Source organism: the organism of the source record quoted next, unplaced genomic scaffold (assembly GCF_019419815.1).
Source record: "Pyrus x bretschneideri cultivar Hongxiangsu unplaced genomic scaffold, Pyrus_bretschneideri_v1 Contig29, whole genome shotgun sequence".
Lineage (NCBI taxonomy): Eukaryota > Viridiplantae > Streptophyta > Magnoliopsida > Rosales > Rosaceae > Pyrus > Pyrus x bretschneideri.
The window spans coordinates 114456-126227 of NW_025999601.1; the positions used below are offsets into that span (position 1 = coordinate 114456).

The following is an 11772-nucleotide window of genomic DNA, read 5'->3' on the forward strand; positions in this document are numbered from 1 at the left end:
TAATTTAATATTTTGCGCGACGAAATTAATTGTTTGTGAGACGAAATATTTTGTTGCGCAAGGTATTTTATTTTATTTTTTTTTTATTTCTCTTATTTTAATTTAGTTATATTAATTGTTTGCGCGACGAAATTTTTGGTAGCGCAAGATTTTTCGAATTTTTACTTTTTTAATTTAATTTAATTGTATCTTTATTTTTTTTAATTATTTTAATTTAAATTGACATATTCAAAATAAAATTACATATGATAAATAGTGATCAAATTATCCATAATATATATTATATTACAAATGTACACATAAATTAACAAAGTACAATAATAAAATCCTAATACAAGTCTAATGTGGTGGTAGTGGTGGGGGATACAGTCCGATAGCATCCTAACCCTCAAATTTTGCTGTCAAAGTCTCGATGATTCCCTACAAACAAAACAAACATGGTCAAATAACCAAAAAACAACATAAAATAATACAAAAAAATTAGCATAATCTCCCCTAAAATTGTTAATTTACTCCAAAAACACATATTAATGAAAGAAAAATTAAAATTTGGGGGAGAAAATACCTTTTGGCAAGATTGAGAGTGAGTAAGAACGAGAGAGAGGAGTAAGTGTGAGAGAGTTACAGGAGATAGTGAGAGAGAAATGAGAGAGTGAGGGTGAGAGATAGAAAAGAGAGAGCGAGTGAGAGTGAGAGATAGAGAAGAGAGATTAAGTGAGAGGAGTGAGTGTGAGAGAGAGGGTCGGATTTGGGGAGAGGGAAAGAGAGGAGAGGTAAGAGAATAGAGAAAGACATTGAAAAAATTGTGGAGGAGTTATTTTGGTTTTGAAAGTCGTATCACTTTGCGCGACGAAGGATACGAGTTTGTGCGACGAAATATTGGTTGCGCAAAGTCTCAAAAAAATTTTAAAAATAAAATTTCCCGCGTCTCATTTTTGGCGCCCGCCCAAAATTTTTAGGGTTTTGTGTGACGAAAGGGTTGGTCGCGCAAAGTTTGGCGCGACGAAGGATTCATCGCACAAAGTCTTAAAAAAAATTCCCGTGTCCTATTTTTGGCTCCCACCCAAACTTAAGGATTTTGCACGACGAAATATATGTTTGTCGTGCAAAATTTAAAAAATAAATTTATAAATAATAAGAAAGAAAATTATTTTATTTTACAATTTAAATATAAATAAATTAAAATAAAGGTTTAAGCGACCAAATGTTGATTTGTCGCGCAAAGAAAATAATTTAGTTTAACAATATAAAATATAAATTAATTAAAAAAAAGTAAATAAGGTTTGGGTGACGAAATATTGATATTTGTCGTGCAAAGTTAAAAAAATAAAAATAAAACTTATGAAAATAACTATATTTTATAATTTGTAATATAAAATTAAATAAAAAAGAAAATAAATTGGTTTAGGTGACGAAATATTTGAATTTCATCGCGCAAAGGTTTTTAAAAAATAATTTGTTATTTTTGTAAAGACTTTGCGCGACGAAGTTTAAAATTTTATCGGACAAAAGTAACTTTAAGCGATGATGTTTGTTTCGCCGTGTAAGAAGTTTTTTTTTTACTAGTGTAAAACCTTTGTACAACTTGAGTTAAGAGCTGAGGCCCTAGCTTGGACTGACTTCGTTAGGAAGGCATTGTCTATATACCTAACGCTCATATCAAGGAATAGACTGAACGGAGTCAATACATAAATGCCAAGTTTCCAACCATAAAATTTTCTACATTAATGTATGTTCTACCAAAGTGCCAAAGTCCAACACCAATCAACTGGCTAGTTACAAAACTAACACAAGTCAACAGACGCCAGTTTCCAGCAGAATAATCCCCAAAATTAAAATAATATACTTTTATTAAAGTAAGATATACAATACCCTAGTTGATTGTAAGAGATAATGTATCTTCAGTTCATCAGTTGTGGATCCATTATTTGTTTGAGGGGCTCTAAGTTATAAGAAGATTGAGATAATGTTAATACAACATATGTGTTTACGTTTGCTCGTGCTGAGTGAAACGTTTATACTACTTAAGTAGTAGAGCACTTTACTCGCACTCACTACTACGTTTAACAATTATCACGATGAAATAAAGGCTGTCACACAAAGAAGATTTTCGTCGTGCAAAAAATTTATCACGACGAAACAAAGATCGTTGCGCAACTTCAATAGTAGAGCACACTTTACTCGCACTCACTACTAGTTCAACTCACGTTCTCCTTGTCTTTTTCTAAATTATAAAATTTTGCTCCTACTAAATTTGTTTACAGTTTTGCTCATTGGAGAAGTTACACAAGGAGCCTAGAACCCAATTAACAATCCCCAATAGCTTTACTTTTCCACGCTTAAGATGCGACTTAATTTGATCAGGAATAAAGTTTGATATCAAGGAAAATGATAAATACACACCTTCTTGTTTTTGTGACTTTGGAGGTGATCGCTATTTATCAATGTTCTCTTACTGAAGCCTTATTGATTTTCAGTTTTTTATTGAAGTCCTTGAAATTAATGCAATGATGCATTTCTATGTAGGTTATTATAATTTTAGATTAAAATTTGATATTTGTAGTTACTTATATTAATGAGATTTTAAATAAAATCAATGATTTGTTGTATTGAAAATATTAAAATAAATTGTATTTATATTATAAAAAGTATAATTTATCTTAAGGACATGATTTGTCATTAAGATAAATTATTATGTAAATAAAACTCATGATTTGTCATTACTTATATTAATGACATTTTACATACAAAAAATTGGTAATTTTTATAGGGTACATTTTACTTACAAAAAGTTGGTATATTTTATATAAAAAAAGGTGGTATGTTTTATATAAAAAAAAAGGGGGTACATTTTGTATAAAAAAACAGTGGGTACATTTTATATAAAAAACCAATGGGTACATTTTAGATTAAAATAAATAAATAGGTCTTGCATTAAAAAAATAGTACTTACGAAGAAAAATTAGTACATTTTACATATAACAAAGTGGTATATTTTTAAAGACAAATGGGTACACTTTCAATAAATTATGGGTACAAATAAAAGGTTAAAAAAATATGAGTACAAATAAAAGTTTGGAAAATATGGACACAAAAAGAAATTAATATATGTGTACAAAACTGAAAAGAAAATTGGTACAATTTAAAAAAAGGGTTGCAAATTAAAATGGGTACAAACTAAAAACAAACATATATGATACAAAATTTAGCCTCAAATATATATATATTTCAAATGTTACATTTCTAACACTAAATGAATATATTTAGAAATAAAATTTAGTTATCTTGACTTGCAAAATATTTTATTATTGAAATAATTGATGACGTTTATTAAAACCAAGGGACCTCAATAAAAAATTGAAAAAGAATAAGGTTTCAATCAATGGAGTTGAAAAAAGAAGGATGTGAACCTAATTTTTTTTTTTAACATATCTCTCTTTAGTTTTTTTTTTTTGTGATTATTATATTAAAAAAATTAAATTAGAACATTAGCAAGAGTGTATGCATGGTTATCTTACTTGTCTTTAAAAAAAAAAATTATTATTATTAATAGGAGAGGGAGAATACAAAATTATTATAATAATTTATAAGAGAGGAGAGTTCAAACTCAGAACGTATGAGTAGAAACCTCGCGCCTTAAACCAAATGCAGGCTATAATTTACTTGTCAAAAAGCTTGAGCCACACACACATAGGATGGTGGGGGTTGAGAAGTTGCAAATGAGTCTTTTGCATCTTCACATGTAGTGTACCTATTCCTCCTTATAAGACTCCCATTTTCAATTCCCCATCTACCCAATAAGCTCACATTTCCATCCACCTCTCTCTCTCTCTCTCTCTCTCTCCATTTTATAATGGAGCTTCTTGCTTTAGTCTGTGTTTTTTCAGCCTTGTACTTCATTTTTATTATGTGGAAGCTTTTTGATGAGAGGAGAGACCAAGAGTGCTACATTTTGGACTACCAGTGCCACAAGCCCACAGATGACAGAAAGCTAGACACTGAGTTCTCAGGTGAGATTATCAAGAGGACCAAGAATCTTGGTCTTTTGGAATACCAGTTCCTCCTCAAGGCAATTGTAAGTTCAGGGATTGGTGAGCAAACTTATGCTCCAAGAATCATGTTTTCAGGCAGGGAATCATGTCCCACATTGGACGACAGCATTTCGGAGATGGAGGAGTTCTTCCATGATAGCATCAAGAAACTCCTTGACAGATCAGGGATTTCACCTTCAGAAGTTGATGTGCTTGTTGTGAATGTCTCCATGTTTGCATCTGTTCCATCTTTGTCCTCCAGGATTATAAACCACTACAAGATGAGGGAGGACATAAAGGTCTTTAACCTCAGTGGGATGGGCTGCTCAGCATCCCTAATCTCAGTTGACATAGTGAAAAACATTTTCAAGTCACACAGAAATGTTTATGCACTTGTGGTCACTTCTGAGTCCTTGAGCCCCAATTGGTATTCAGGCAATGCCAGATCCATGATTCTGGCAAACTGTTTGTTCAGGTCCGGCGGTTGCGCGATCCTTCTGACGAACAAACGGGCCTTAAAACACCGAGCCATGTTCAAATTGAAATGCTTGGTGAGAACCCATCACGGCGGGAGAGACGATTCCTACGGCTGCTGCATCCAACAAGAAGATACACAAGGGTATCTAGGGTTTCACCTAGACAAATTCTTACCCAAGGCGGCCACACGAGCTTTTGTGGACAACCTAAGGGTAATATCCCCCAAGATTTTACCCATCAGGGAGCTAATGAGGTTTTTGCTTGTAACCCTAGTGAAAAAAAAGACCTCCTCACAACAATCCACCAAGGGAGGGGCTATTGGTAGCCCATCACCAAAACCTGTGATCAATTTCAAAACTGGGGTGGATCATTTTTGCATCCACACCGGTGGGAAGGCGGTGATCGACGGCATAGGATTAAATCTTGGTCTCAGCGAGTATGATCTGGAACCTGCAAGGATGACACTCCACAGATTTGGGAACACATCAGCTAGCAGCCTCTGGTATGTGTTGGGATACATGGAGGCAAAGAAGAGGTTGAAGAAAGGGAATACTGTTTTGATGATAAGCTTTGGAGCAGGGTTTAAATGCAACAGTTGCTTGTTGGAGGTGGTAAGGGATTTGGGGGATGAAAATGTTTGGAAGGAGGACATTGCTACGTACCCACCAAAGACGCTCACAAACCCTTTCTTGGAGATGTTTGGTTGGATTCGTCAGGAGGATCCAAGCACATTCAACCTGGATAATTATTTGAACCTTTAAACTAAAGGTGATATCAATCTCTCTGATTGTTTTTAATTACTTCTAAAATGTATAACTTCTTTGGGGCTTTTACTCTTTAATTTCTTTGTTTTTGTTGTATTTTGATTTTTCTTTTCTTTTCTGTATACTATAAAGTTCTTATTGTTGAATCCCTCTGCGGATTTCATGACCAATAAGATATGCTGCTGCTGCTGCTGCTTTGAAATTTAAATCCCTTTTCTCATCTTTTAGGTTTTTTTTTTTACATTTCATTTGAATTTATCTTTTTACCTTGATTCAGAAACATTTATGTAAAACAAGTTTGTCCTACATATTAATTTATACAGATTTATTTGGCTTTGTATTTATTTCCATTGTACAAAGAGGATGCATATAAGAAGAACCTTTTTGCATTTGATTTTATGGAGTGATTGCAATAGCTAGCAGATGGGGCCCAAATCCTGGGTGTATAAACTGTGGTAATATGACATGCTTTACACGCTGGACTACCTATAATAAATTTTCTTTATTAGGCAAATAAATTCACCCATCTAACCTAATCTGTACAATGGCCATGGATGATGATTCTCTTACATAAAGTTCAGTTTGAGTTGTCTGTGTTATGTAGTTTTGTTATAAGCAAGGTTTGTGGTCTCGTTATTAGTGAGTTGTCAAGTGTCCTCTCTTTAGAGATTCGTCGTGTTTTATCGAGTTGTAACTAATGACTTTTGTCATATTGGTGGTTGAATCGTGAGTGTTCGTCATATTTAGTTCCGTGCTTGTGTGATTCTTGTTTATTGTTTCATTTCAATTAAAATTACATCATTTCTTCTCATTAAAAAAAGGGAAATCTCATTTCCTAAATACTAGGGGGCGTATTTGCTAATCCGTAATCAAATTGAAAGGAATTGAATTAAGAAGGAATGAGGTGGAATCAGAATTAGATTCATGTTGGAGTTGTTTACTAAAATTGTCTGGAATCAGAGTATGAATGATGTTGAGTCCATATAAGTTGTTTACTAATTCACTTTAATTGGAATGAAAACTAAGTTGATTACTATATTACCCTTACATAAATAAATTATTTTCATACTCTTTCTTTATCATTCCAAATTCTTTTTTCATTCTTCTTCCAGAACCTTCTTCCTCCGTGGATCTCTTCTTTCGCATCCCCAATTATTTTTTTCTTTTCCTTTCTCCATCTTCTTCCCCTTCATCCTTGCTCCCTGATACTCTTCTTACCACCCCCCAATTCTTTTAGCTTCCTCATCTTTTTTTCTTTTCTTTTCTCCATCTTCTTCCCTGTCAATTCAATGCCAAATGGGCACCAAACGAGTTACAAACCCAGTTGTCGCCAACGACAACCTATTCTTCACCAACTACATCTTCGAAACCCATCCTGACAAAATCATCCTGAACCAACCAGCTTGAGCCCCGCCATCGTCGGTGGACAGGATTGAGCTAGAGTCGGCACTCTGTTGAAAGGCATAAAGACATGGGTAGTTTGGGTAGGAAAGTCGAATTCCTGAGCTTCTCCCTGGAATCCAAATACCACCTCTATGGAGGGGATCCAATTCCGAGAGATTCAGGAGTTCAATTCCTGATTTTGTGTAAGCCCCACCTTGTTTCCAATTACTGAAATGTTGGTAAACAGTTGAATGCCTTGAACAAAGTGCAAATCCGTTTCTTTGTATTCCATTTCAGTTACGTAAACATGGCCTAGGGTTAGAAACATTTTTTCCAAAATAGCTATGGGTATTATACTTTTTTATTTTTATTTTTTGTCGAAGGAATTGTATTGATCAATCAAAATTCAAATGGAGACATTTGCATCTTCTGCTAAGATATTACAAAGAAATTATGGTCATAACTCATTCTAACCAAAACCCCCGCCATGTTTATGGGTATTATACCTTAAGGAAACCATTTTTCTAATGTATTCGTAATCCCTTCAATTTCGAAACCGCCTACGAAATAAAGAAACAAGGGCAAAACCCATGTTATTAATTGTGTCTAAGCATGTTTTAGAATTGGATTAGTGAGTTAATTTTGATGTTGACTTAAACCATCTTCAAAGGAGATATTAAATCCTAAGTGGAATATCAAATTTGAAGATAGGAGCAAATTCCAACCGATATGTCAATCCTTTGTGGATTGAAATACGAGTTTTCATATATCAAATTTGCTATATAAGAAAATGTGATGTCAAATCATTTTTAATTATTTTATTGTGTGGATCCTATTAATGCACCAATTATAATTTTAAAAAATTATTTTAATTGATTTCTTTTTTAAAATAGGTAGTACGAATATCATTTATAATAAAAAAAAGTATATCGATTGGAAAAAAAGAAAATCTGACATTGTCACGTCAGCCATCAAATAAACATTTGAGATTCATCTTTTGACATCTCCATTGAAGATGCTCTTACAAGTCAGGATATCCCAATGAATGATTCTTGCAATTTGATGTCCCAAAGAATGGTTCTTGCAATTTGGAGAGTCACATTAAATATATGTATACCCTTGTAGTACATATGGGATACTTGTGAGCCCGAAATTGGCACGCCATTGGACGTTGGGGGGATAACTTTGAGAAAGTACGACTTCATTTAATTTTCGGATACTGCTAAAGAGATTAAATTTTTCAGACCAAAGATAGGGTTGTAGATCATTGGATTAATAATTAAGTGTAGATTAACGTGCTTGTTTTACTATCGGTGATACATTATTTAGTTTGCAAATTTGGTGTAAAATTTTAGTCTCTTTAACATTATCCTTAATTTTCTTAGAGGCTTGGAAGCTTCATCAATAAACTTTTTGTTTTCAAATTTACGATAAGAGTTTGATTCTTGTGAGTTCGTTGAATTCAAACAGTAAATAACCGTATAAATATAATCTATTTCCCATAATTAGTGAAGAAGGGTGCATAAATTTCATATGCATCAGAAAAAAGGTATAAAATTTACAGATATAATATGGCCTGCAGCAAAATCCACACACAGCTGACACTCCTTTTATCCTTTAATAATATGCCGCTAAGATTGAGAAATGGGCTAACCAGAGAGAGCATACGTGCGATTGATCCACGTACAGCTTAGATGCAACTGGAATTAGTATCACCACCAATAACTGAATTGCTGCAGGTTGATGGAGCTAACGCGATCTACTGCATTAACTTCTACACATCTACTACTCCACCATCATCATAAATTTAATCAATTCAAAAAATTATTTTTAATCAAAGGTCCCTCCTGTTGGATTTTTGGATCATTAGGTCTGCTCCATTCTAACAACATCGATACTATTCTCAACTTTATCATCTCCCCAATCCGTCAGGTGTGGAGTTTTACCACAAAAAATTTCATTATTAGTTAGAGTAGAGTAATACTATTTAAATCCATTGGGTTTCTTTGAACCTACCAATGTGGGACTTTAACACCTACTCCATAGCCGTTGCAATGTGTGTGTGTGTGTGTGTGTGTGTGTATTAACAGCTTGGACACATGCAGAGAAGAACTTTAGCTCTTCTGTGGCCACCCTCTACAGCAGAAGAACGTTCTTCTGGAAAGAATATTGAAAATCTAATTAAGATCTTTTATGCATATACCAGTTTTCTTAGTTTCTGCTGACACAAGGGTACGGTTAGTGGTCCATCAGCCAATAGTTGATGTAGGGAAGGTGAGATATGATGGTTAGTCATCCACGCATACATAGACAATTTGTATATGTTTTTTTTTATTGTAAACCCTAAACTTTCTAATTGTATTTGTATACAATGTATATGTTGAAGGAATAAATGAAAAAAAAAATTATGTTCAACTTGGAGGTTGAAGATGAATAACTCATGAAAGGAAAGTTATAAATTAACTTCCTTTGTATATGATTCATATCTAATCTCTCACTACTTAGTATTATGGTCTAGTAATATTCATCTTTACTTAATTATAAGTGAGAGGTCTTAAGTTCGATCTGAACCACATTATTGCTAATCCGTTATGAGGCTTAGCCCACCTCCTTTCCCCTTAGCTAATCCGAGGCTTAGCCCACCTCCTTTCCCCTTAGTGTAGATAATATCGTTTCTTCACAACAAAACAAAACAAAACAAAAAATTCATTTCTAAGACACTAAGAGGAGGGAGAGTTCGGCTAAGTCACATAATGGGCAGCCTAATTTGGTAAGTGTAGATAATATCGTTTCTTCACAACAAAACAAAACAAAACAAAAAATTCATTTCTAAGACACTAAGAGGAGGGAGAGTTCGGCTAAGTCACATAATGGGCAGCCTAATTTGGTATCGAATTCGTCATCCACGAGATTCGAACCTAAGACCTCTTACTTCCAAGTGAAGAGGAATACCATCAAACCGTAGTACTGAGTGGCCTCTACTTTTAATATACCATGATTATAGAAGCTTATTCATTTAAATCCAATCCTTATTGTGTTATAGTCAAGATAAGGCGGTACTTAGGGTTTAGGAGTGGTTTAGGGTTTATGGTTTATGGGTAGTTTAGGGTAGTTCGAAATCAAGAAATAAACAATTAGAAATGTGAAAACAACATAATTCCTTCTGTCCAGCCTTCAACCAAAAAGGAGAAGTGAAAAGTAGTAGGCCTGTCTAGCAGAATTTTCTCCCTTGAGTTACACAGTTAACTTCTCCTGTGAAAAACCAAACAGGCGCATTAATTTGCCACTAAAGTTAACAACTCTTCGGCCAAATTGTGATTTCATTAGAATCCTATCCCTCTTTTTGCGTTATTAGCCGAATTTCTTGGTGTGATGACTGTTGAACCACATGTGAAAGAAAGCCGCTAAACTGCTAGTTGTTGCAGCTGTTGCTTGGTCTATTTTTCTTCTTTCCGAACTTTTTCAGCTCGAATTTCGAGACATGGTTTTTAGTTCAATTGCCAAACCGAAATCAGCCCTAGTTTACAACATTACATTTGGTATATTTGTATTTATAGCTAAATTTTATATCACATTTTTTTAGTTTTATTTATGCCTATTTTCTAATTTGCATCCCTTTTATAGTAATTTTTATTTTAGCTTTTATTTGTACCCATATATTTAATTTCTTTTTGCACCCGCTCATCAATTTCGTGTAAGATTATGAGTATGAACCATATACAAGAACTGGTTATGGAAAAGTCTTGGTTAAACTATTTAGGTTGTCCTTACTGTTTTAGGATAACAGAGTTGAGAGAAGTTCCAATTGGTTTTGGTAAAGAACTTAGTGTTGGAACTTCATGAGGTCTCGTAATTCTTTATGGTTTGTATGAGCTTGAATCTCAATCCAATTCTGATAGGGAATGGACAGAGGAGCACTATATATTTATGGTTCAAACCACTGATCTTGCAATACTAGCTTATGTTGTTCTAAGTCCTATTGATTAGAGAAGCTATTGTGATCGCAAAAGAGGAGAAGGTTTCGAACACAGGGGCTACAATGGCTTCTTCATCAGGATCGAGCAACGTACGTATGTTCTAAAAGGTTATGGTTCTTAAGTCTGTTAAATGCAAAATTTAGACTAGTTGTGATTCAATTGGATGAATTCTTGTTTCTTGGATAAGTTGCTGCGATATTATTCTTCCATTTCGCCCATAGCTGCCAGATACAGAGTAAGATTTGAGTTCGGAGTTCGGTTTGGGTATGAAATTCACTAGTAACCTATAAATACCATTCGTCAGAGTATACATAGACATTACCCTATTCAGTTTAATTCGTTCTAAATTCGCAATGTTGAACCTTTCCTCTCTCCTGTGCAATTCATATCCCACCCACTCTCTTCCCCTTGGTAAGCTCTCCTTAATCTCACTTTCCTTCTTTTCTCTCTCTCTCTCTCTCCTTTCTTCTCCTTCCCCGACAACCACAAGGTCCACAACGGTGGTAAACTCATTCTGACTTTCCCTCTTCTCAGTCTCTCTCTTGCTCCCTCATCTCTCTCTCCTTTTTTTCCTTCCCTGACCTCTTCTTTCCTCTCCTTCCCCGTCAACCACAACCAGGACAACGACAAATTTACCACCGATTTTACAGTGACCAAATGCGTTTTTCTTTTCTTTAATTTTTTTTTTTCTAATCTGATTAGAGATCTAGATGAACCATCGAATCGCCAAAGTATTGGTTCGTACGTACTGATACAAAATTCGGACCCTATTTTACCTAATCCAGCAACTATGATTTCGTCCTTACCATCCATCTTTGCCAAATTTTTGGTTAATTTGCTAACATGCCACTTTGTGGGATCCATACGTCGGGTAACACATTGACACATGGACTAAATAAACAAAGTAAAAGTAACATCTAAAAGTTTTAAAACAATAAGAAAACTAAAGAATAAATAGAAATAAGATTAAAAAAATTTAAAATATATGTTGTCAATTCTCAACAACCCTAACTAGCCACCTCCACCTTACATCACAGTCGGACCCAGCCCCCTTAACCCCATTCACTAAATGCCAACAGTGACAAATCTGATTTAAAAACTTGCAAGTGCCAGTGTCAGATAGGGACTAAGCGAACTCCA

General features: G+C 34.3%; 1 protein-coding gene across 1 annotated transcript; it reads left to right on the forward strand.

The window, feature by feature from the left end:
• Positions 1-3784: 3784 nt before the first annotated feature.
• Positions 3785-5492, forward strand: LOC103945678 (3-ketoacyl-CoA synthase 12-like). The gene has a single exon (XM_009356278.3). It carries the CDS (start codon positions 3854-3856, stop codon positions 5267-5269), a length of 1416 nt encoding a protein of 471 aa, XP_009354553.1. The 5' UTR covers positions 3785-3853; the 3' UTR covers positions 5270-5492.
• The last annotated feature ends 6280 nt before the right edge of the window (positions 5493-11772 follow it).

What these genes read in the sequence shown, in the direction of transcription:
- LOC103945678 (XM_009356278.3), top strand. Translation starts at nt 3,854, where the DNA reads ATGGAGCTTCTTGCTTTAGTCTGTGTTTTTTCAGCCTTGTACTTCATT.